This window comes from Haemaphysalis longicornis, unplaced genomic scaffold (assembly GCF_048455015.1).
Source record: "Haemaphysalis longicornis isolate Haplotype H1 unplaced genomic scaffold, Haemaphysalis longicornis Haplotype H1 scaffold_1, whole genome shotgun sequence".
NCBI lineage: Eukaryota > Metazoa > Arthropoda > Arachnida > Ixodida > Ixodidae > Haemaphysalis > Haemaphysalis longicornis.
In genome coordinates, this window is record NW_027526203.1 from 430,049,542 (window position 1) to 430,072,346 (window position 22,805).

The 22,805-nt window shown below is 43.5% G+C and overlaps 1 protein-coding gene across 4 annotated transcripts in view; it reads right to left on the minus strand.

The window, feature by feature from the left end:
* Positions 1–2,633: 2,633 nt before the first annotated feature.
* Positions 2,634–22,805, minus strand: part of LOC144155709 (uncharacterized) — a 104,232-nt gene continuing 84,060 nt past the window's right edge. For all 4 annotated transcript variants that reach the window (XM_077687323.1, XM_077687322.1, XM_077687321.1 and 1 more), the window contains 3 exons: positions 16,335–16,401; positions 14,217–14,301; positions 2,634–2,942 (listed from right to left, as the gene is read on the minus strand). In XM_077687323.1, the coding sequence (XP_077543449.1) occupies positions 2,816–2,942; positions 14,217–14,301; positions 16,335–16,401 (279 nt within the window). In that variant the 3' untranslated portion in view covers positions 2,634–2,815. The remainder of the gene's footprint in view (positions 2,943–14,216; positions 14,302–16,334; positions 16,402–22,805) is intronic.

The following is a 22,805-nucleotide window of genomic DNA, read 5'->3' on the forward strand; positions in this document are numbered from 1 at the left end:
TTCCGTGGAGGACGGTTGCCATAAGCGGCATTTCGAGCCTTCTCCGCCGTGGCGTACTTTCTCGCCAGTAGTATTAACTCTATGCTTTCTCGTTCTTCCCCGCCCGCGACTAGGACCTGGCGCGTTGTCTATAGCCCACGCAGCGACGTGTACCAATTCCTCCAGAACGTTCTACGGTCCGCCACCCTTTTGCAGAACTTTCCTCGGCCGTTGCAGTTTCCTTTTCCCGGCACACGCACCGATTTTCTCTACTTCACAACGCGAACATTAAGATCTGATTTTCGCCTTAAAATCCCCTTCAGATCCGTATTCCAAATGGCGCTTAAAAGCGTACGAATGTCCTTGAAACTGCAGCAAATAGTGGGACGCAAATGCAGATCTACTCCGCAATGCTTTGAGGTACACAATAGCAGTAAGAGAAAAAAAAAAAGCAAATATACTCCACTCATATACCAAAGGGCCCAGATTCATCTTGTATGTTTTGTGTGATGTTTGTTCAAAACTTTCGTAGCTGACACACACACACACACACAAAATGCATCACTGACATCATGACCTGGAGTTGCCACTGACAACAGCCCAGACAGGCTTGATTGAGCCAAAACAGCCACCTCGAAAAAATTAAAATAAATTTATAAATACTTTTAATTAATAAAATTAATACTTAAATTAATAATTTATTAATAAATTAATAATTGGCTTCACTAATGACGCATAGATTCCTGCTTACAAACCATTGACACTGCTTCTCCTTGGGTATGCAAGACTTCGGTAGGATTCAGAGCAGCTAGGGGACATATTTCCTGTGGTCAGCCCCACTAGTATTTGTGCTTTCAGCAAATGCACCACTGCAGGTATACGCAACGTTTATAGAATGGGTATACGTACTACTCTGTGGGTAGGTATCACCTAGCCATATGGATAACAGCACCGTTTTTAACAGCTGTAAACAACATTGTCCACCTTGCTGACAGAACAGTTCACCATGTCAATGGGGTCCTGGGAAGCCAGTTTCTTCTACACCTTTTTCCCACTCTTTTTAACCAAGGCGCAGTGACTAATTTGCATTCGCAACTGTCAGGTATTCCCCCCGAGTTGAGGCCTAGCATTTGAAATAAATTTCCCTTTGAGGTCTTGCATCAATCGGCACCCAAAGCTTGATGATGACTACATTAGTACTTTGTCCATTGGCACCAGTGGACACTGTTACAACTTCCAAGTGCGACATTCCCTGGCCCTGAAGTGGAGTCTGTCTGTACTGGGCTCCCCAAGCCAAGGAAACATAGGCTGCAAATCAGTTTCACAGCTCAGTGCTTTACCCTCCCTTTTCCAACGGCTCTCCTGATTTCTCACTGATCTTTTACCACTTGTACTAAAAACCTGCATCTCAGATGTCTTTCTCCTCCTCCTCCTCCGTCTGCTGCTCATCAACCTTTAACAGAGGGCGCGTAATGGAGCTGTCGCCAAGCTTTGCAGGGAAGCATTTTAATTTTGCTACACTTGAACCACAATCTTCATGATGATGATGATTCCTATTGGTTTCCCCTTTGAAGCGGGGTTATGACATGTCATCTTACCAAAAAGGACTAATATAACCATGTTTTACACTCTTGGTTTAATACTAGCGCTGCTGACAACATGAGAAAGTTGGCGTCATCATCATGAGAAAGTTGGCTTTCCTGCAGGGCATATTCACGTTAGAGACACTATCAGTGAAAACACTAATGCTTTGCTTTACACCTCACAATGAATCATGCAAAACAGACAGTAGTGTCCCTCTCAATCTTTAACTTGGCACTCTTTGGCCTCAGAAACCCTTCCGACACTAAAACACATGTACACCCTTTTACGCTCTCAGAGCTGTGCCCTTCTGCCTGCAGCCACAGACTGGTAACAGGTAAAGTTTGCAGGTTGCACATGCCCTGCCCTTAAAGGCACAGTTAAGGCCACAGTGTAGTGCACCTGACCTTCACTCTCCCTCAAAACACTGCCACGCAACTCCCACAGAGGCTTACCTTGACGCAATGCAACTTGCTGGAATTCAGGTGGCGCAGCAAATGAATAGCTCATGTCTTCGCAGCTGCAGAAATTTTCTGAAAGCTACCATATATTCTTGCAGAAGCTTGATTCGTACGAACACATAGCCACTAAGGCAAATCGTAAAAAGACTGAATGCCATCAGCAATTTGGTCGGGCGGCTGCATGTACACTTATCTGGCTCCACACCTGGCCAGTGTTTTCTTTAGAGTAATGCTCTCTTCACAAGCTTTTCAGGTGCAGTGACTTTATATGGATGGTGCATTGACTATTCCTTGCTTCAGAATTTAAAAATAGAATAGTCACATTGTGAACGTTCTGGGAAATAGGGGCTGTGTTGTAACATGGCAGACACCTTACATTCCCATTCAGCCACATTTGCACTACGTCCAATTATTTCCTCAACTTTTGTTTTCTATATCAAGCATGTCCCGACATTTACACGATTTTAATATAACTCCTTCCGGCCCTACCTCACTGCGTCTACCTTGCTCTGCAAGCAAAATCTGGCACCTGTTTCCTACAGGTGCCTTTTGCATCATGGCGACTGCAGCACTGGTGGTACATTTGCGAACGCAGTAAACACACGCCTCAGCTGCCGCTCTGAAGAGTTTTATTCTTTTTGGATTTAAACAAACACAGCGTCCAAGAAACACAACAATGTCCTCAACAGAGCAAACTGCTTCATACTTAATTTTTCAAACTCGGAGGTCCCTAATCTTGTGCTGCGACCGGGTTCACTTTGTGCCGGGTTGAAGACGAGCCCTCATAGTAGCTCTTACGACCTCTGCATCACACCGGCGGCCATCACCGAGGCCGAGGACTGCTTCTTGCGTGCCAGGATGTCCTTCAGGTTGACATTGACCTTCTCCTTGTTGGCCACAGGCACAGAATTGAAGCAAAACCTGTCGGAACCCCCAAAAGGAAAGGGACAGGCGTTTACTCCTCAGCCACCTCATTGTACCATTTTGACAGTAAACCACATTTCACATAGTACAACCAATTCAGACACACCCTAGGGAACGTGAAAATCTCAATCGTGCCACTACCAGCCATGTGCAGCCATATTAAACAAACCATGCATTACCCAGATGCACTGGGAAGCGTTTTTAGACAACACTGCACACACGGACAACAAGCCTCGATGTTCAATTGGGATAGCACGGAAACATGCAGCAACTTTTCTGCCCTCAGCTGTCATGTGCAGCTGCCAGCAGAGTTACAACATGACAGGCTACCCTGAAAAATGCAACGGAAAGCTGACGTTGAGTGAAAGAACATCACTGAATGTTGAGGCGATCCCGGAGATTAGCGGTCCCCATTTGGTGTTTGCCACCAGAAAAAGAGGCTCCGGCCAGCTGAGCTCAGTTGGCAAATAGCACGCCCAGCACATGGTGCCAGACACAGCCAGCCAGATACTATTACCAAAAACAAAGTTACACATATGCAGGAAAAAAAAAGGTGATATGTTTGAAAACTGTGCATCAATCGTCATCCATGCTGCTAGTGGAGCCTAGGTAAGCCTAAACCATTCTGCGTTACGTGACCCAGAAACTGCCCCCGTAGGCACACGCCCCTCCCTACTGGTGCAGTAACAAGGCTCCTTTTAAGCCGTGTACACCGTTGCACAGCCACACGTCAACAGTTCAGCTACCAAGCGTTCATAATGTTGCAGCAGTGTTTGCATCGGAAGCGGCTTTGTTATACGTTTTCTTACCCATGCAAACATTAAAGTACATTTAAAACACTTCATAAATTACAGTTCAAACTTCCTGGGAAGGTAGTTACATACACAGGAAGGTAATTACATAGTTCACTCAGCTTTGCATTGTATGAGTACTCCTTTAAGGATGCGTACAATGAATGCGCTCAGATACGAAAATGGTAACATAACCAGCAACATGGATGAGATAGTAAAAGTAATGGAAAGATTCCATACAAAGTTGCAGGCTAGCAACGTTAGGTGAGAAAACAGTACTGAAAGGACAAGCCTGATTCGTGAGGTTCCAGCTCTAACTAAAGACAAAGCAGAAAAGGTGCTCAGGGGGATAATAGGGGAAGTGCAGGAGATGATGGAATAACTATGGCTGTACTACAGGATGGACGAGATAATATACAAAAAACGTTGGCAAAATTATTCTCAGAATGACTAAGGACTTTAAAGGACCCATGCAATGCTTTTTTTAGAGGTACTTTTCGGGCCCTAGGTCTGTTCGTGTTGTTCAGATGCAGACGCGAAAACAATTATTAGGATCGGTGCAGATATACCGTAATTACCCGATTCTAACGCGCCCCCGATTCTAACGCGCACCCTATTTTCCAGGCAAAAAACCGAAAAAAACTTGCACCTCCGATTGTAACGTGCAAGGAACTTTGTGAGCAAGAAAAACGAATGCGTGAGAAACGGGCGATTTATTTCCCGAAGTAATCTCATCTCACTCCTCGTCGTTCTCCGAGAGCTCCCTGTCGCCTTCCGATGACCGCAACGTCTTGTCATCGGTGTCGTCAAGTGCGTTCGCGATGCCACACTTCTGAACGAACGTTCAACCATGTTCGATGGGATCGTGGCCCACGCCTCGCACGCCCATCCCGCGAGCTTCTCCAGAGGCATACGCTTCAGCCAACCGCTCGTTGTGAACGCGTGGCAGCCGCTCGTAAGCCGCGGAAGCGGCGCACCTTCGTTGCCGCTGCTGCCATTGCTGTTATCAAGCGCGCAAGTGGAATAATTTGACGATTTGTGTTACCGCTGATAGAAAAGCCTAGGCACCTAGATCCGAAAAATTGCTGCTAAAAGCTTTGGCGCCATCTTGAGTTGGAGATGGCGATGGGTGGAACGAAATTTCAGCTGTTTCGGTAGTTTCGGTTTTGTATCCGATTCTAACGCGCACGCGATTTTTCGGCCTATTTTTGCGGAAAAAAGGTGTGCATTAGAATCAGGTAAGTACGGTAAGACAGTTATTCAATTTTTCCGTCGACAAATAACAGCAAATGTGGGGCTGCCTACGTCACACCCGAAGCCGCTGAATATGACAACGCAACGTGGGGACCCTACGCACCCTACAATTGGCAGAGCTAGCAATACTTTGTATATGTCATTGCATTGACCAAACGAGCCTAAGTAATGCTTTGTCACATTTTTTTCCCCTTAAAGGAAGCATAAAAACTTAATTCCGGATAGCAACAGAGTGCGAGCACTGCAACCCGATTCAAGCGCATGTGTGCCCATTCAAGTTACAATGAACTGCTCTCAGGTGCTTCGTGCTGTCCAAATGGGCGAAGACGCCGCCGGAGCCCAAGGGCTTCTACCCACCATCTGAGGGGGGTGAAGTGAAGAGGCCCCACCTTCCCCTTTGCTTCAAAGCCATGTTGGACAAATAAATGCTCTCTCTCTCTCTCTATCTCTCATCACACTCACACACACATACACAAATATGGGCGTTGACACCAGAAGTGGTGTAGTCAGTGAGCATCGCAAAGCACACCGGGGTTTTCAGTCCGTCTCGAGTGTCTCGACGTTTGCAGACGTGCTTTTGCACCGTTCCAATCGCAGAAAAACAATCACACCCTTTTTTCCCTAGCAGCAATAGGCTGCCATGACACAATTTCAACCAAGCTATTTTTGTTGGACAGCTGTTACCAAAGACAATTCTAGTGGTGCATTCCTTTCATGGCTAACTGGGCCTACGTAGGTAAGATTGCAACTGTGCAATAGCTTTTTGTGGAAAAAATCGAGGGATCTCTGGCCAAATGTGTTAAAAGTAATCGCATGACAGGGCTATTAGCAAGATCGGTTCGTGATGAACAAACGTTATCACTGCCAGAATTTATAAAACACGGCAAAAACTACACACAGATATTCATTGATTTCCAGGCATTGTATGCTGAATTCTTGCACCTCACTGTGTTGCGGGAATGGCCGAGTGGTAACTCTTTCGTTACCGTGGGAAAATGACTGATTTTGATGTACCTAAGAAAACATTTTTTCTGTGCTAAGCATATTGGTCAGGCATATATTGCCAGTGACATAAAATGCAGATGATTCCATGCGCTTTTTATAACTAATGATAGCGAAAAAAAATATCAAATTTAACATTTTTTGCCCATGCGTCAAAGAAAATAAGAAGAAAGGAAGTTGTGTATAACAAGCCACCAGTAGTAGAAACAATTCAGAATACATGTTTTCAGTTAAACATTTCAAGAACCTGTCGTGGAAAAAAAATTAAGTTGCACTTAACAATTGGTCAGATATAAAAGAAAATGTTAGCACGCATGTGCCCGTGCCTTGTGGGGAAGCCCAACCTTAATTTCAAATTTTGCAATTTTGGATGGCTCTATGGAAGAAATCTCGTGGTTTGACCTTATTAGAGGCACCAATTAGTCGCCACGCGATGTACAAATACCTTGTCAATGACTACGGCCATCACAAGATTCAGGGCAAGCAAGCGATGCGAAGAAATCTACTTGGAGTTGAAAACCAAACTCGTTGGTGGATGCTTGTTGATGTTCTGATCGTTACTTAGTCAGAACTTTCATTTGTGGTTTATTATCATCTTCAGACTCGCTATGGTAGCCCTGCTCGCAGGAATGAGGTGTGATGCCCTAAAATAGTGTCCACCAAGCTTCCACCAAGTAGCGGTCGAGCCATGAAGAGTTCAGCACTACGAGCCTGCTACATTGCAGCACCACCTAATATTTTTGAAAAGAAACGATATCAAGCCTGCTGGAGACTTTGTAAGGATAGATAGTTCTACTAAGAAGAGACATTAGACCTCCGGAAATGTACAGATAGTTCTACTAAGAAAAGACATTGGACCTCCGGAAATACCCTCGTACAGAAACGAAACTGGCCGGTGATGAAGGCTGATTGGAAGCGCTCTCCTTGTCTGAACTGATTTTCGACGACTTGGTGTTATCTTTCAACTTTCAGCTCAAGCTGTTATCATAAAAGTAAGGCATGGGTGAAGTTGAATCACGAGCGGCATGCTTCTTTTGGAGATCAGTAGCGGGCGACGGAGGCACCATGGGAGATCGGCTCGCAGTCAGGTAACTGTGTAATAGTGCCAAATATGAATTTCGCAACGCAAAAACGAAACCGAAACTGCTGGAAACTGGCTGAAAGTGCAAGGTCCACTTGTTTCACATGCCGGGGACCTTCAGAAATAAGCTTTGCCAGAATAAAGCTACCCTTTCTCAGAACCAAAGGTCACTAGTGAATGGCTGGAAGTCATCTTCAGGTAATTATCACCTCTCAATGCTGTCGGATTACAAAGCTGACAACATAATTTCGTATTTGACTTCCTAGGAGCCTTTTGAGCCGTGATTTGCAGTTTCATTTAGGGAATAATCAAGGTGCAACTCACGGCTCAAACCGAATGACAGTCGGGGCGCAAATCGGATGTCACTCAGGGCGCAACTTGGATGTCACTTCGAGTCCCCGTACTCCGCACCCTCTCCATCATCCACGGAGTGGAGATGCTGCTATTTTTGTGTGTGTTTGTGTGTGTGTGTTTGTGTGTGTGTGTGTGTGTGTGTGTGTGTGTGTGTGCGCGCGCGCGCGCGTCTGTGTGTGCGTCTGTGTGTGTGCGTGTGTGCATGTGTGTGTGCGTCTGTGCGTGTGCATGTGTGTGTGCGTGCGTGCATGTGTGTGTGTGTGTGTGCGCGCGCGCGTGCGCGTGTGTGAGCATCTCACAAGTTGTTGTATTCTTTAAACCAGGATATGTGACTATTTCTCACCTTCCTGTGAATCCAGAAGTGGAGTTCACAAAAGGCCTGAGTAGCAAGGCAGTGCACACTGCACACTTTGAATCATTCGGGGCATTCTTCAAGGTCAGTCTTGTTATGAACAGCCGCACTGTTAAGTCTTTCGTTACCGCGCCTGTTCAAAATGATTCAATTTGAACGATGCCTTGGGAGCAACCCACCACAGTGGCTAAGGCGTTTTGCTGCTGAGCACAAGGACGCGGGTTCGATTCCCGGCCACAGCGGCCGCTTTTCTAACGGAGGTGCAAAGCAAAAATGCCCGTGTGTTCAAAATTTCGGTATACGTTAACGATCCCCAGATGGTCAAAATTAAACCGAAGCCCTCCCCTACGGCGCACCCCATTGCCTGTGTAGCGTAGGCACATTAAACCCCACAATCAATCAAATCAATCAATACCTTGGGAGCCCTTTTTCATAGCGTTCCAGGCGTTTCTGGAACAAGTAAAGCTATTTGGGCTTAGCTCAGAAAATGCCCTTTCAAGATCAGCTATGCTTTCATTTTTGAGACAAAAACATGATTTTTGACACGCGTTCGCATCACCTGGGTATGGACCAGGGGCATGGTCATCGTGTGTCACTGACGCCAAAGAAGGCGTGATGCTCAAAATTACTCAGCATCAGTGTTTGGTTTTTGTTATCAGGGCTTGAACGGTGAATCAGAAGATAATTTCTAATTGCCAGGTTTGCACTCGCACTGTAATAATCCTTGAAATCAGCTGAAAATATCAAGCAGTACCTGTCTGCAAAGTTATTTTATGATTTTGGGCAGTTTTGGTGCCTTTTCACCCGTTGTTGTAAGTCGTGTTGTAGTTATACTTACCACAAGACCAATCACAAACAGTTTACAACAGTTTCAGTTTCACTTATGCATCGCGAAATTCATATTTGGCGCTACTATTCATTTACCCAGCTTCAAGCCTATCTGCTATGGCACCTTCACCGTCCGCTACTGATCCTCGAAAAAAAGCATGCCGCTCGTGATTTCATCTCACTGTAACCTGATTTCTGCTATAAGAACTTCCGATGAAAGTTAAAAGATAACACCCAGTCTCTAGACATCAGTTCCGACAAGTAGAGTGCTTCAAACCGACCTTGCGCGCCGCCAGCTGTTCGCCAGCCAGTTTCGTTTCCATACCAGGGCATCTCCAGAGGTCTAGTGTTGCAACTGTCAATTCGGATGTAGTCTCCAACAGGTTTGGTCCTGTTTCTTTTCGGAAATGTTAGGTGGCGCTGCAATGCAGGAGGCTCATAGTGCTGAACTCTCATAGTGCTGAACTCTTTCATCCCGCAACAGCTACTCGGTGAAAGCTCGCAGGGCACGATTCTAGCGCACCGAACCTCATTCCTGCAAGCAACGCTACATGAGCGAGTCAGAAGATAATAAACCGCAAGTTTATGTTTTGAGAGATAACTGACATTGAACATCAACAAGCATTAACCACCGAGTTTCATTTTCAACTCCATGCAGATTTTTCCGCATCACGTGCTTGTCCCGAATATTGCACTGGCCATAAATTTTATGCAAAGTCACTGACAAGATGTTTTCACGTCACATGGGGGACAAATTGGTGCCTGTGATAATGTGAAAGCACCAGATTTCTTCCAGAGGGCCACCCAAATTGCGCATTTTGTAATGGAGGCTCATGGCGCAGGCACCATGCATGCTAACATTACTTTTTATATCTGACAAACTGTTCCTATAGTTGGTGACAGCTTAACTCTGCAGCGGCTTTTCAAGATCAAAGGGATTTTGTGTTCATCCGCAACCAATGGCGTCTCGCCGTTTGTGTGACGCCTGCGACGTACGTTTGAAAGGAGAACTACTTCCAATATGGCCGCGCTCGCTTCCCCACCGCTGCTGCGCTGTCGAGCGACAACGAGGTTGCCGAGAACCAACAGCTCTGCAGGCGATTTGTGTTACGAATTGTGCTGTAGTGCATCAAGAAGCCGCTTATCGTTACCTGTCCCGTGTGTGTCTTGCCGCGTCGTGGTTTCTACGTACGTGAGGAAATCGTGGTGGCACTGGTGGGCTGTTTTACGTACTCGGAACGTCGTCAACGAACTCGATCTGAGAACGGCAAAGCGTCGAAGCTGCATCTGTTGCTGGTGTGATTGTGGAAATTGTGTCGGTGTAACGCAACCTTTGTGAAGAAATAATGCGATTTGCTTTCATTTACGGCAGTAGCGGTGACAAGTTGCAAGCGTTTTCGTTTGTTGCTGTGAGCGTAGGCTGCGCCCGATGTTGAGCGCAGGCCTACGTGGTGTCCGTCCGGCCCGACGCGGATCGTGCAAACGTGTGCGGCGTGTTTTTTGGCCGGATACGGCCGCTCGTACAGCCGAACACGTTATTACGACGATTGCCAAATCTTACAATGTAAGGTATCTTTCCTTGTCGATTCGCGCATTGCTTTAGCCTGCCGGGGTACGAACGGAGCAGCGGTGTGGCGTCTTTTTCCCCCTGGCGTAAACAGGTATGATTAAACCATTATTGCAGAGACTCGCGAAGAAGTAAACGCTCGTGCACAATTATCCGAGACTGGGTTGGGTAGCTTTAAGAAAATCGGTATGTACCTGCCTTCCTGCGAGAGACGGGTGCCTATGGCGTTCTGTTTGTGCCAATGGGCACATTATCGAACATACAAAAATATGAACGAGTGCGAGTATTGTTGAGGTAAACAAATGTGGTTGCGTTTCGTTTCTTGACTGTCATCAGTAGCATTTTTGAAACGTATAAGAGGGCTAAATAAACATCGAAACTGCATGATTGGTGGATTTTGAATCACGCCGTTGAAGGAAGCCGGAAATGTGTGGCCCCGCAACATGACCACGTAGTTTTTTTTATACATTGCCAAAACTACACACGCGCGCAGCTTTTTATTATGCTTGGTAAGCTTATGGTGCGTATGTTCCCATCGCTACACTAAGTGGCATAAGAGAAACTGACTATGCATGTACTGAGGCTGCGTATTTCATGTGCAGTGTGGAATTTCTCATAAGTGTCGTGAGCTGTTAAAGTTGTTTTGAAATAGCTGAATGCGTTTAGTAGGAATGAACCAATAGTTTATCTTCCCTTTATTTTCATGCAGTTTGTGTGATGGGCTTTATGAGTTATAAAAAAGTGTTTCATGGTGATGGCTGTAGTTTAACGATTGCATTTTGGTGCTTGTGCTTCAACAAAGGGGTTACAGTGTATTGGCAGACATTCAGATTTCCAGTGTCTCTGTCATGATAGACTGTATTATACAGAGTGGAGGACATGTTTGAGCGTCTTATCATGGAGCATACTTTAATTTAGATTCAACACCGCTTCCCACTTTTAGATGTTTTTATTGTTCCAGCAACTGTGGAGAGCCTTCAAACAGTGGCTGAAGGTGGTTCAGGTTGAAGAGCTGCAGTAATAATTGCTAATACTTGTGTAGCAGGTAGAAATGAGGTATGTCACCCCTTCAGAATGCTATGTTGATACTTTTCGAGCATGCACTGTTCATTCTGGTTATACAGCTGCAAGAATAATAGAAAGCAGTGATGCGGCATATCAAAATGGTTCAACTTCAGGTTTCCAGAGTGTCATGTCGCTGCTTTCTGTGCGCACTGTTGCTTCTGGCTGGTTCAGACGCAGTAAAAATTGGAAAAACTTACTCAGCAGGTCGCAACGATTTTACGTCACTTCTTCAAGATGCTATGTAACTCCTTTGCAAGGTTGAACTGTTCTTTCTGACTAGAAAGCTATGGTGAGAAGTGAAAGCTCTGATAAAATACGTTGGAATGTGTTTATGCCAGGCCTTCAAGCTGTGATGTCGCTGCTTTTTATGCACACATTGTAGCTTCTAGCCATGAAGTTGTGGGGAGGGTTGAAGACACTAACATAGTACGTTAGAATAAATTCATGCCACACTTTCAGGCTATGAAATCGCTGCTTCTCTCGCACACACATTGTAGTTTCTGGCCATGAAGTTGTGGTGAGAGTTGAAGATGCTTATGTAGTACGTTAGAATGAATTCATGCCACACCTTAACGCTGTGAAGTCACTGCTTTTCACGTACACACTGTTGCTTTTGGCTTTAAAGCTGCATTAGGCATTGAAAACACTGGTGCAGCAAATCAAAATGGATCCAATGTCAGGCTTTCAGGGTGCCACTTTGCTGCTGCTGGCTGGAAAGTACGGTAAGAATAGAAAATGCTTGTGCAGTAGCCCATGACACCTTGACAAGGGGCAGTGAGAATTAAATATTTCTTCTCTCTGTTCCAGTTTGGTGCTCTGATTGGTTGCAGAAGTGGATAAAATGGAAATGCTTGCATGGAGATGTCGGCACATTTTTAAATAATTCACTTAGATCTCACGTTCATACTCATATTATTGGACCTGTTGAGTGTGGTTGTCTAAATAGGTGCAGTAAGAATTGAATGCACTTGTATAGCTGTTCGTTCAAGTTTCGTATGGGGCAGTCAGTGTTCGACGTCACTGTTTGGTGTACATAGGGGAAGATTATTGGCTTCGGGAAGATTATCAGAAATTAAAATGCTTCCACAAAAGCTTGACATGACATGGCTGCAAAGCAACTACATGTTGAACCGAATATTTTCTTTATGTATGCTATTTCAAAATCCTCATCAACAATAAAAATATCTTCACGGTAGGCTGCTGCACATCAGTGTAAAGCCAATGAAAGTTGAATGTAGCACAACTTCGAAACGAACTTCGGACGGATGCATTTGTAGGTCGCTATTCGTTTTTTTTTTCATAAAAGCTCGCAACAGTAATTTTTTTAGGCCGCTGCTAGTGCTTAAGGGTGTTTTTCTATCAATTTTCACCGTCAGTTGGGGTTCTCTGCGTTATCATTCCACTCTGCGCGGTGGTGATATGACACTAAAGAAACGCCGGCAGCTCTTTTATTACATCGCCGGGAAACACCTCGGAAATGGTCGCCTGGATTGAAAGCATGACACTGTATACTGTCAATCTAACCACCTGACGTAAAGCGTCTCGCCACTCGCATGTCTCGTGAAGTATAAATGATTAGTCTTGTAACGTTTCACATCCCGCAGTTCTCTGCTCGCGCCATACGGTGTTAATTTTGTCGTCTCGTTTAAGCGGAATAAAATAACGCTTGTTTCTTCGCACCTACAGCTGATTTCGCAAGGCAGGACACCTTATGCGGCATCGCGACCTCCACGGTTGCGTGCGTCGCCGCGATAGGTGTTTGCAGTGCGTCACTACGTTCGAAACAGTCGCATAGAACCATGGCCCGTTGATATCGTGGCCGATTTCTGAAAGACACCGATGAATTTTCGCCGCTGGTTTCCTTTTCACCCTGGGCTTACACAGTCCGTGCACTGCATCCAGCCATTGCGGCGACGAACCGCCCCTTTCTTCCACCCTGCGTTTACGACGCTTGATTTAGCGGTGATGATGGCTGTGGAAGATATTGTACCGACTACATTTCTTGACAATGATTGCACACGCGAAGTGAAGAAATAGTCGAACAGCGACGAGCCCGACAAAATATAACGACGACCATTATGTTGATTATGTTTTTCCAAGCAGACGACGGCTAAGCGACGTGCAGCGGTCGAAATTCGAACTATTCAGACCCAAAAAATCGTGTGCGTGTTGTTTATATGTTTATTTTTGTTGTCTAACAGTAAAACAATCAAAGATATCTTTGATTTAAGTATAAAATAGACTGGGAATAGTTTCTATCAAGAATAACCTTTGTTTTAGTGAGTAATTTTTTTTTCCTCCTGAGCCAGTTTTCAATGAGGACGACTTTTTCTTTTTCCAGTGAAAATCATTCATTCTTCGGAATGAAACATATATAAACGATATCATAATCAGATGGTTATACTGTCATCCGCTCATATTAGTAATTATGGGTATAAACAGCTGCAATATAACGAACTATTTTTTCTAACCGCGGAGAGTCAGCTAGCGGCCAAACAACGCTTGTGGGCGGAGCTGCATTCTTACCCTGTCATCAACTATAGTAGATAAACTGACAGCCATGGTCCTGTTCAAGAACATCTCACGAAACAATAAATACAAATCAAACTGCATGCCCACTATGCTTTTCCTTAAACTCGTTGCCAGCAGCACAAGTCCAAAGCGATTGCTTTGAGGGCCCAAGTAGACCAAATAACCTGACAAGACAAAGATATGAAAACTTGTGTAATTCTTAACACAAATAATTGTGTTCATAACATTTTCATTCATTAGGTGAACATTACCTCAAATAATGTTCTGAATAAACACACCAATTTTCTTTTCCTTGTGAAAAGGTGGCCCGAACTTTCCAGTTGCTATACCGAGTTTCGGAGACAGCCCTCCCAAAAGCAAAACAATGCTCTTGGGAGGGCTGTTTTTTTCTTAAAAAAAAAAAAAAAAAACATTAATGTTTTTAATTAAAGCAGCCGATGCTTGCCTTTTGAAGGCTTCCACTTCTCGCTCCAGTTCATCCATGTCGCCATTTTCCAGGTCAATGTTGTCCTTGGGCATGAACACTTCATCTGAAAAATTCATCAAACAATTTATTTTGCTACACACACAGTGCTGCCACACACATGCACGAGAAGGATAAAATGCAATGAGGATAAACCGGAGTGCGATGTAATAGACTGCAGATTAGAATGCCAATGCATACTTGTCTGGCTTATCAGGATGCACGATTTATAAAAAAAAAAAAAGGAGGGTGATGGTGTGTCCGCACCTACCATCAGTGACTCAAACTTGGAAGGGATCGTGGGGTTTTGTTTGCATCAATCTGGGCAAGATGACAGTGAACGTTACGATTTGGCATCCATTTGAATCATTTTTGGCATTTCTACACATTTTTTTAAAAACACAATATAAAGAGAGAAGAATTGAAAGGTGACCAACAAGTATTTTGGCCATCTACTGCCGACCAGAATTTTGAAAAACAGTATGCCACGTCCATATTGTGAGTTTCGTCGTTTTCAGCCAATTTGGTAACGCCAAAAGTGGTTATGTCGGAAAATGATTAAACTCTGAATGCCAGTTAAAGGTGTAAGCTCCACGAAACACTTATTGACACCACTGCTGACCAGAACTTTCAAAGAGATCATGAATGGTCGATTGTTTTCTTGCCACATATGCCTTATACAGAGAGCTTTCTGCCAGTAAGTGCTGCTAGCTCATTTTAAGAGTTTTCTGTGGTCAAAAATTTTTGGACAGTCTGTTGTCCTTCTAAACTAGGAAAGCCTTTCTTTCAAACGTTTGTTTACAACCACCGTGTTTCTTTCTTGAGGCATTCATGCGCTTATTTTTATATTTTTGACTGTTGTGGCAATATAAGAACGCAAACCTTCAGCTAGTAGCAATAAGCAGCAGATGTTTTCAGGAATAGACAAGCAATTAGTATGACTGAGTTTTAATTAAGTGGCTTTTGAATACATTGACAGAATAGCAGGCTAACCAGAAGTTTGAATTTCCTTTAAATTAACCAAAAGTACCATTATCAAATACGAATTATCTTGAGCCCACTGTAATGCTTTTTTTTTTACGAACAAAGCGTTTGAGTAGCTGATAGTACGGAGATGAATCAAAAATGTTTGTAATAAATTTGGACACTTTCGAAATGCTTGGAGACATTTGATTAGTTTTTTACAGCGAAATTCTGGTGAGCTCCTGATACATTAATTTGATAAAAATGTGGCAATTGGATGTAATAAAGGCCTTTAGTTTAAACTGCTAACTGAAACCAGGCACTGCTTTAAAAGGACTTTAAAAGGATCTTTAAAATCAAATTCTATCCTTTTTCAAATGAACCATTTGTAGCTTTATAGGAGTTTGACAACAAAGGGTGCTTTTAGTTCAAAGTGCTGTCGAAAATTGTCACAGGAAATATGAAGTAGGGTAGCAATTCGTTCTTGTCATTTTCTTAATAATCGAAACACTGTTGTTGCAGAATATGGTGCATATAACTAAACTTGTTAAACTTCTGGTATAGCTCATGCACACCTTGCTTTTATTGCCATTTTTAAGGCTGTAGCACGCCAGATTTTGATTATCAACATAGCCCGCAAAGTTCCCGCACATTTCAGACCTTTTAAAAACTAGACAAGCCCTAAACCCCGACGGGCCTCATATCCACAACTTGAATTTGTGTCCGAAAAACAGCACAGATAATTCGTATCACTCACTTGTAATTTGTTTTTAACAACTCTCATAATTTAGCCACATTCAAAATTTCAGAAAAGGTGATATCTCAATTCTCAAGACACATTTTCCCACCTAGTCATAGGAATTGGAGAATTTTTTCGATATGCCTGGCATAAACTAATTATGGAAAGGCCACTGCGATACTTTCAGCCTAATGTCAACACCCCCTCAAGAAAACAAGTTTCGCACAGTACCTTAAACCCCCAATTGAGAGAAAAAAACAATGAGATTTTCATTTTTTTTAATTGGAAATGTTGTGGTGGCTGAAGAGCTTTTACTTAACACAACCATAACAAGTAAAGTGTGAATAATTCAGGAAGCACACCGACTTTTCCCAAATAAGGGAATATGAAGCAAATACCTGGAGATATGGCATCAGCTGAAGAAGCCTTTTTCTTCTTAGACTTCTTGCCCTTGGGAGTGGGAGCCTGGTCATAGGGGAACAAAGCAACTATTTAACTCTACTTTTGCAACAGAAATATATTAATATTTAATTATTCGTGTAACTATAACAGCTTTTGATCAGCATCGCTGGAATGCTGATATGCAAGTCTCTCATATAATGACTGTCACTGCCAAACCAGATAACATGGCCACAGCCTTACTAATGGTGAAAACTTTAGAGAGGAAGTTTTAGTACTAATAATCCTTTTCCCATTCAAGGCCATCTCAACCAGAACATTAACCTGGAGGGTTTGTACCTTGTCCCGCAATTGCCCAGTTAGTTGCATTCCCAACTTCCAACCCATCGCAGCGTTGACCACTGTGCATAGTGAATGCTTTGAGGTCACAGTTTGCTTTGACCAATTCACAGCGCAATCCAGGGGCTTCTCTCTGAACATGCAAAAAATTGTTCAAAGAAATCTTTGCTTGCACACTTGGAAATCACATGTGCATACGCTTGTTGTTGCACAACGAGCTGCAACTGATGGTTTTGGTGTCAACTAAGCCACTAAGATTTTTCTTGCTAACAGGTTAGGTGAGCGCTTCCGTGCTCATACCAACCAAAATGAACTGCTTTTATTTTTTTTTTCATTGCTCAGGTTCAGCGCCTCAATGCTAGCTCCCGCTTCGATTAGTAAAGAAAATTAAGTGTGAACTCAGCAAAGATAACTATTTATACATTTGCACCTAAATTTAGCTAAAAATATAGACAATGAGCCCTGAGTAGTTATAAGACGAAATGCTGCAATTTCTGGATTAAATCTTGGACAAGTAGAGGGCCTCAGACAAAGTATTATCCGCCTAACTTGCGAATCCTCAAAATGAGGGAACCTGGGACACTGAACACAGTGTCAAGTTCAAGAACAAGACACAGAGCGGCACAAACTGAACCTGTTATGCCCAGGGAAGAACTGTATGGGCTGTGTTTTTCCCTCAGAGTCCATCACCACCAGAACCTCGTACATGAATAATGTGTGCAATTGGTCCACTCTACAAGTAACAGAGGGCATTTTTAAGTGTAGTTCTCTTGTAATATTATGCCTCTACATTTTCATACTGAAGTGAGGAAATATTTCTGTGAACTGCAGCAACGCATTGGTCACAGCAGCTACGTGGTGGCCTCGAGGTCCCAGTCCCCAAAATGCATACACTGAGCCTTTTCTTGACTATTTTGTAAAAGACAGCATCCACATTTCTCATCACGCTCAACTAAAACTTCAGAATTTTAATTTCCACACAAAAACTCCTTCCCCTATGCTTTCCACAGCATTCTCGTTCACTTAATGAGGCCCTATTACACACCCATATACATGAGCACTGAGTGGACCACGCACCTTCCCGTACCTTTCTTTTGCAGGCCACGACGGTGCAAGCACCACCATGACGGCAAGGGTGGGCTGTGTTTTCATGCTGTTGTGTGGTGCATGGCATGCTCCCCCATGCTGGCACGGCATATGCAAGAGCACTGCCCCTATCAGCCTCAGACTGGCATTCTCCTCCCTTCAGAGAGACCCTTCTCCACCGACCAAATCGGAGTTTGTACAGCACAGGCCACTCAAGAAGCTTCAGTCACTCGACTACCATGTCGATTAGTGAGCCGACGAAGACTGTGTCCACTTGCAACAACCGCTCCAGCATATGTATTGTTCATTTGTTCAAAGTATTAAAGCATAGCTGTTGAATTTGCTTCCGAGTGCATACCTCGCTCTTCCCGGTGAATTTACTGAACCCTCAGCAGCGTCCCAGTGACACCGCAAAGTAGAATTGTGGCTTTGGTTCTAGTGTCCTAGCTAGCTGCAGGGTGCAACAGCCTGTTTATGGCTGCACCCCCATTTGCCCCCTTCCCTCCCCCCAACACACACACAAACAGCAAGCCCTCATACCATAACGTCATCCCTCAAATTATTGACTTAACCTTGTTCCCACCTAGGTCGAGTTGCATTTAAGACACCACTCGTTATTTGGACATACTACTGCCTGAAATAAAACCCTTGAATTATAACAGGGGTTTACAGCGAGTGCCTGCCATGTACTATGTATATACATAATTATACATAAAAGATGGGTGCTGTTTTTTCCGAAGGACTATGGAACTACATAACTAACTAAAACGCACACATTTTTAAATTACATACATGAACTTTTGAACATGTACAGGTCTAGACTAAAAAGCCAGCAATGGAATAAATCTTGCTTAATTTTTGCAAACTTTGAAGCCCACTTGTATGTTGAGAGGTGTAGCCATATGTTAACTCGTACGTTACCACGCCCATTCAAATCGATCACCGGTGACCAATGCTTTATATTGCTGATTTCGACATGTTGTAGTCGTTTCTTATACATCTAGTACACCCCAGTGGTTAGTCTAGGTACTGCACTTTTAGAATCAGTTTAAATTTTCCCACTCCAGTGACCTAGAGATTTTTGAGAGCGTTTTTTGCCAGCTGAGGTGCATGTGTTTTTGGGGGGAGGAGAGGCGTGGTTGCTGCACTTGACAAAAAAGCATGCCACTCGTTATGATGCATTACCATCAATTTTATTTTATCAAAAGGCTCCTAGCAAGTCAAATACTAAATTATGTCGTCAGTTTTGTAATCTGACAGCATTGAGAGATGATAATTACCTGAAAATGACACTAGCTATTCACTAGTGATCTTCGGCTTGGAGAAAGGGTAGCTTTATTCTGCCAAAGCTTATTTCTGAAGATCCCCCACATGTCTCACAAGTGGACCTGGCATTTTCGGCCAGTTTCCAGCAGTTTCGGTTCCGTTCTCGCGTTGTGAAATTCATATTTGCTGCTACTGGGCAGTTACCCAACTTCGAGCTGATTTGCCACGGCACCTCTGTCGCCCGCTACTGTTCCTCAAAAAATTCACGCCGCTCGTGATTCCACTTCACCCACGCCTTACTTCGGTGAAAACAGCCCCCGCTGAAAGTCCAAAGATAACAAACACCAAGTCACCGGATATCAGTTCAGACAAGGAGAGCGCATCCAATCGGCACTGAACACCGCCAGCTGTTCACTGGCCAGTTTAATTTCCGTACAAGGGTATTTCTCGAAGTCTAGTGTCACTTCTTAGGAGAACTGTCTATTCTGACAAAGTCTCCAACAAGCTTGATATCATTTCTTTCCAAAAATGTTGGGTGGCGCTGCAATGTAGGAGGCTCATAGTGTTGAACTCTCTTCACAGCGCGACAGCTGCTAGGTGAAAGCTTGGTGGGCACAATTCTAGTACCTCGCACCTTATTCCTTCAAGCAGGGCTATCTATACTAAGTCCGAAGATGATAAAGTTCTGGCAGATAAGTGACGATCAGAACGTCCACAAGCATTACCATCGAGCTTGGCTTTCAACTCCACGTGGATTTCTTCGCATTGCTTGCTTGCCTTGAATTTTGTGCTGGCCATAATCATCGACAAGGTGTTTTTACGACACGTTGGGACTCATTGGTGCCCTTAATAATGTCAAACCACCAGATTTATTCCAGAGAACCATCCAAAATTGCGAAGTTTGAAGCGGGCACCACACGTGCTAGCATTTTCTTTCATATCTGACAGTGTTTCGAGCAAATCAATTTTTAAAGGACGGGTTTTTGAAATGTTTACCTACAAAATGCATACTCTAATTTTTTTTACTACTGGTGGTTTGTTTTGCAGAACTTCCTTCTTTTATTTTCTTCAATGCCTGGACAAAAATTTTGAATTTGATAATTTTTTTCCCAATCACTATTTATGAAAAAATTATTAAAACTGGTGTCGTTGGAAAGGGTGTTGAATCATCTGCATTTTATGTCACTGCAATATGTGCCTAACCAATATGTTTAGCACAGAAAAAACGTTTTCTTAGACCCCTAAAAATTGGTCAATTTCGTGCGGTAACGAAAGAGTTAAGAGGTGGTACTTTCAAATACACATGCTGTAGTGCATACCGCAACTTGAGCAGTAGACAACAGTGCGTTTGGAATGCACGTTGGCAACACGTCAAACTATATTAGCAGGGATTAAAAAAAAATTTTCCGGGCAAGATTTAAATTAACTTGTTACCCCTCATTGATTTAATCAATGGATTTGAACTTATAGCTATTTGGGAGTTCCACTTTCTCTTGCTTGCTTCTGCATAGCTGTAAGCCACCGGCGAATCTGTTGCTTTAAAGGGGCCATGCAGACAAAATACAAGTTTGTTTTATTCGACAGATTTAGTGTATTATAGTGCCCTCAGTGCTTGTCCAGCAGCAAACGATGCTTTATTCACTGAGAAATTATATACTCACTGAGCAATTAACCCAGTGGCAAGGAACCATTTTGAATGCCCATTTCGCACACCAAAGTTTAATGAGATGTAAAATTAGTTCCAAGCGGTACATAAAAAAAAACCACTTCTCTTATGGCATTCAACAGGGTTCACAGTATTGGGAAATATAAAGATTACAGTTTTATGACTAACACTGTTTTGTCTATTGTTTCTCCAAAAATGACTAATTATCTCGAATTATCTATGAAACTAATTGAATGGCTCTAAAATTAATAGCATATTTGAAATCAGTGGGAAAAAAGCAGCAAGACTGACAAGTTTCATAGAATTTACTTTAAAATATAAAAAAATTGTTCTCAGAGCAATGTCCCCCCCCCCCCCCGTTAAGTAGTCTCCTCATAAGAAATCTAAAAAATGTTGAATAAACGAAAAATGGCCACCTTGCACACATCGAATACCGTATTTACTCGCATAACGATCGCACTCGCATAGTGATCGCACCCCTAAAATTTGTCACCAAAATTCGATTTCTTTTTTTTTTTTTTTTTTTTTTGTAGCATAAGCTGCACTGGCCGAGGTTGAGCAGTTTCGCGTGGGCCGTGAAAGGGCGTGCTGCACATGCGCGAAGAGCATGAGATTGGGTTGGATTTGGGTTGGATTGGGTTGGATTAAATTGGATTGGATTGGATAGGATTAAATTGGATTGTATCGGAAATCCAATCCAATTGTAGTACGGGCGTGTAGAGAATTGGGTCTCCACATTTGCCAGTAGCCGCGGCAGACGCACTGGCGCCGGCGCGTGCCCAGCTGTCGGCTCCGTTGCGCAGTAGCCAAGTCTGTCACTGCGCCGGAGCCGCTTGATAGCCGTTTTGCATGGCTCCTGGAGAGCCGTGCTGCTCATGCAGGAGGAGCAGTGACTGGACTGGACTGGATTGGATTGGATTGGAAATCGTTTTAGCAGCAGTAAGCATGATAATCAGCTATTCCTAGACAACCAGGAAACCTAAGAATAACCAGCTAAACCTTAGCTCACGCTACGTATATCCTGGCATAGCCGAGCTAAGCCACTGCTAATTTTTTTTATTTCCCGCGCAATGATCGCACCCCGAACTTGCTGGAGCGATAGGCCGTACATGTGCCAAGTCTAGCCAAGTCCCGTCACATCTTTTTTTTTTCTCTGCGCTCGTTCTGTCACTTTTTTTCTGTCCCGTCTGTGTGCACAGTTTGAAGTTTCAAAATGAGAGGTCGTCACTGAATCAGAAATCATTAATAAAAATGTCTGTGTGCTGTTCATGTGATGTGTGCGTTTATTACAAAGGTAAGCCATATTTATCCTTTAGTTTTAATTATGTTCATGACACCTATCGTAAAATTATTGACCCGCAACTTGTTGCATTTCCTGTGGTCAAATATTTTCCGCGAAAAATTTACCCCGCGTAATGATCGCATCTCTAAATTTGCATCAATTCTTTTGGAAAAAAGTGCGATCATTACGCGAGTAAATATGGTAGATTTCTTTTTTGCTAGGAGTGACTTCAATTTACAGAATTTAAGTATCCACAGAATGAGTTGGGAGCTCCGACATAGGCACCCTCGACTCGGAGGTTAAAAATTCAGAAGCCATGAATCAGTAAAAGGAAATCCCACTCCAGTGAGAACTGAACCATTTATTGAACTCCTACTCAGGAGGTGGGGAGGACAGTTCAGTAGGAGCTTTAAAACTCCCGATAGGCACTAAGATCAGAGTTTAAAGTGCATCAGCATGTGACCTTATGCACTGATCCGCCCGACTGGAAGTTGTAAAATTTCCGCAGAACAGGTCCACTGCCTGTCCTACTTCAGAAGCACAAGTACAGCAGCAGCTAAGGTAATACATATACCCCGTAGTAACTATTTTCTGTGTACGAAGACTATTGCCACTCCGACACGCAGCTCTTGGCTGCTACGTACATTTTGTCCTGAATATTCAGCCAGCTGAGGTGTGCATGAATACCTCAGATATACAAATACGAATGGGAACATCTAGTGCACTGTTGTTGAATATTCAGCAAATACGCTTAAAAGTATGCAACTTGCTTCTACTGCTGTATACTAAAATCTGGCACTATAAAACATGGTGGCTGAACACCACGACTTC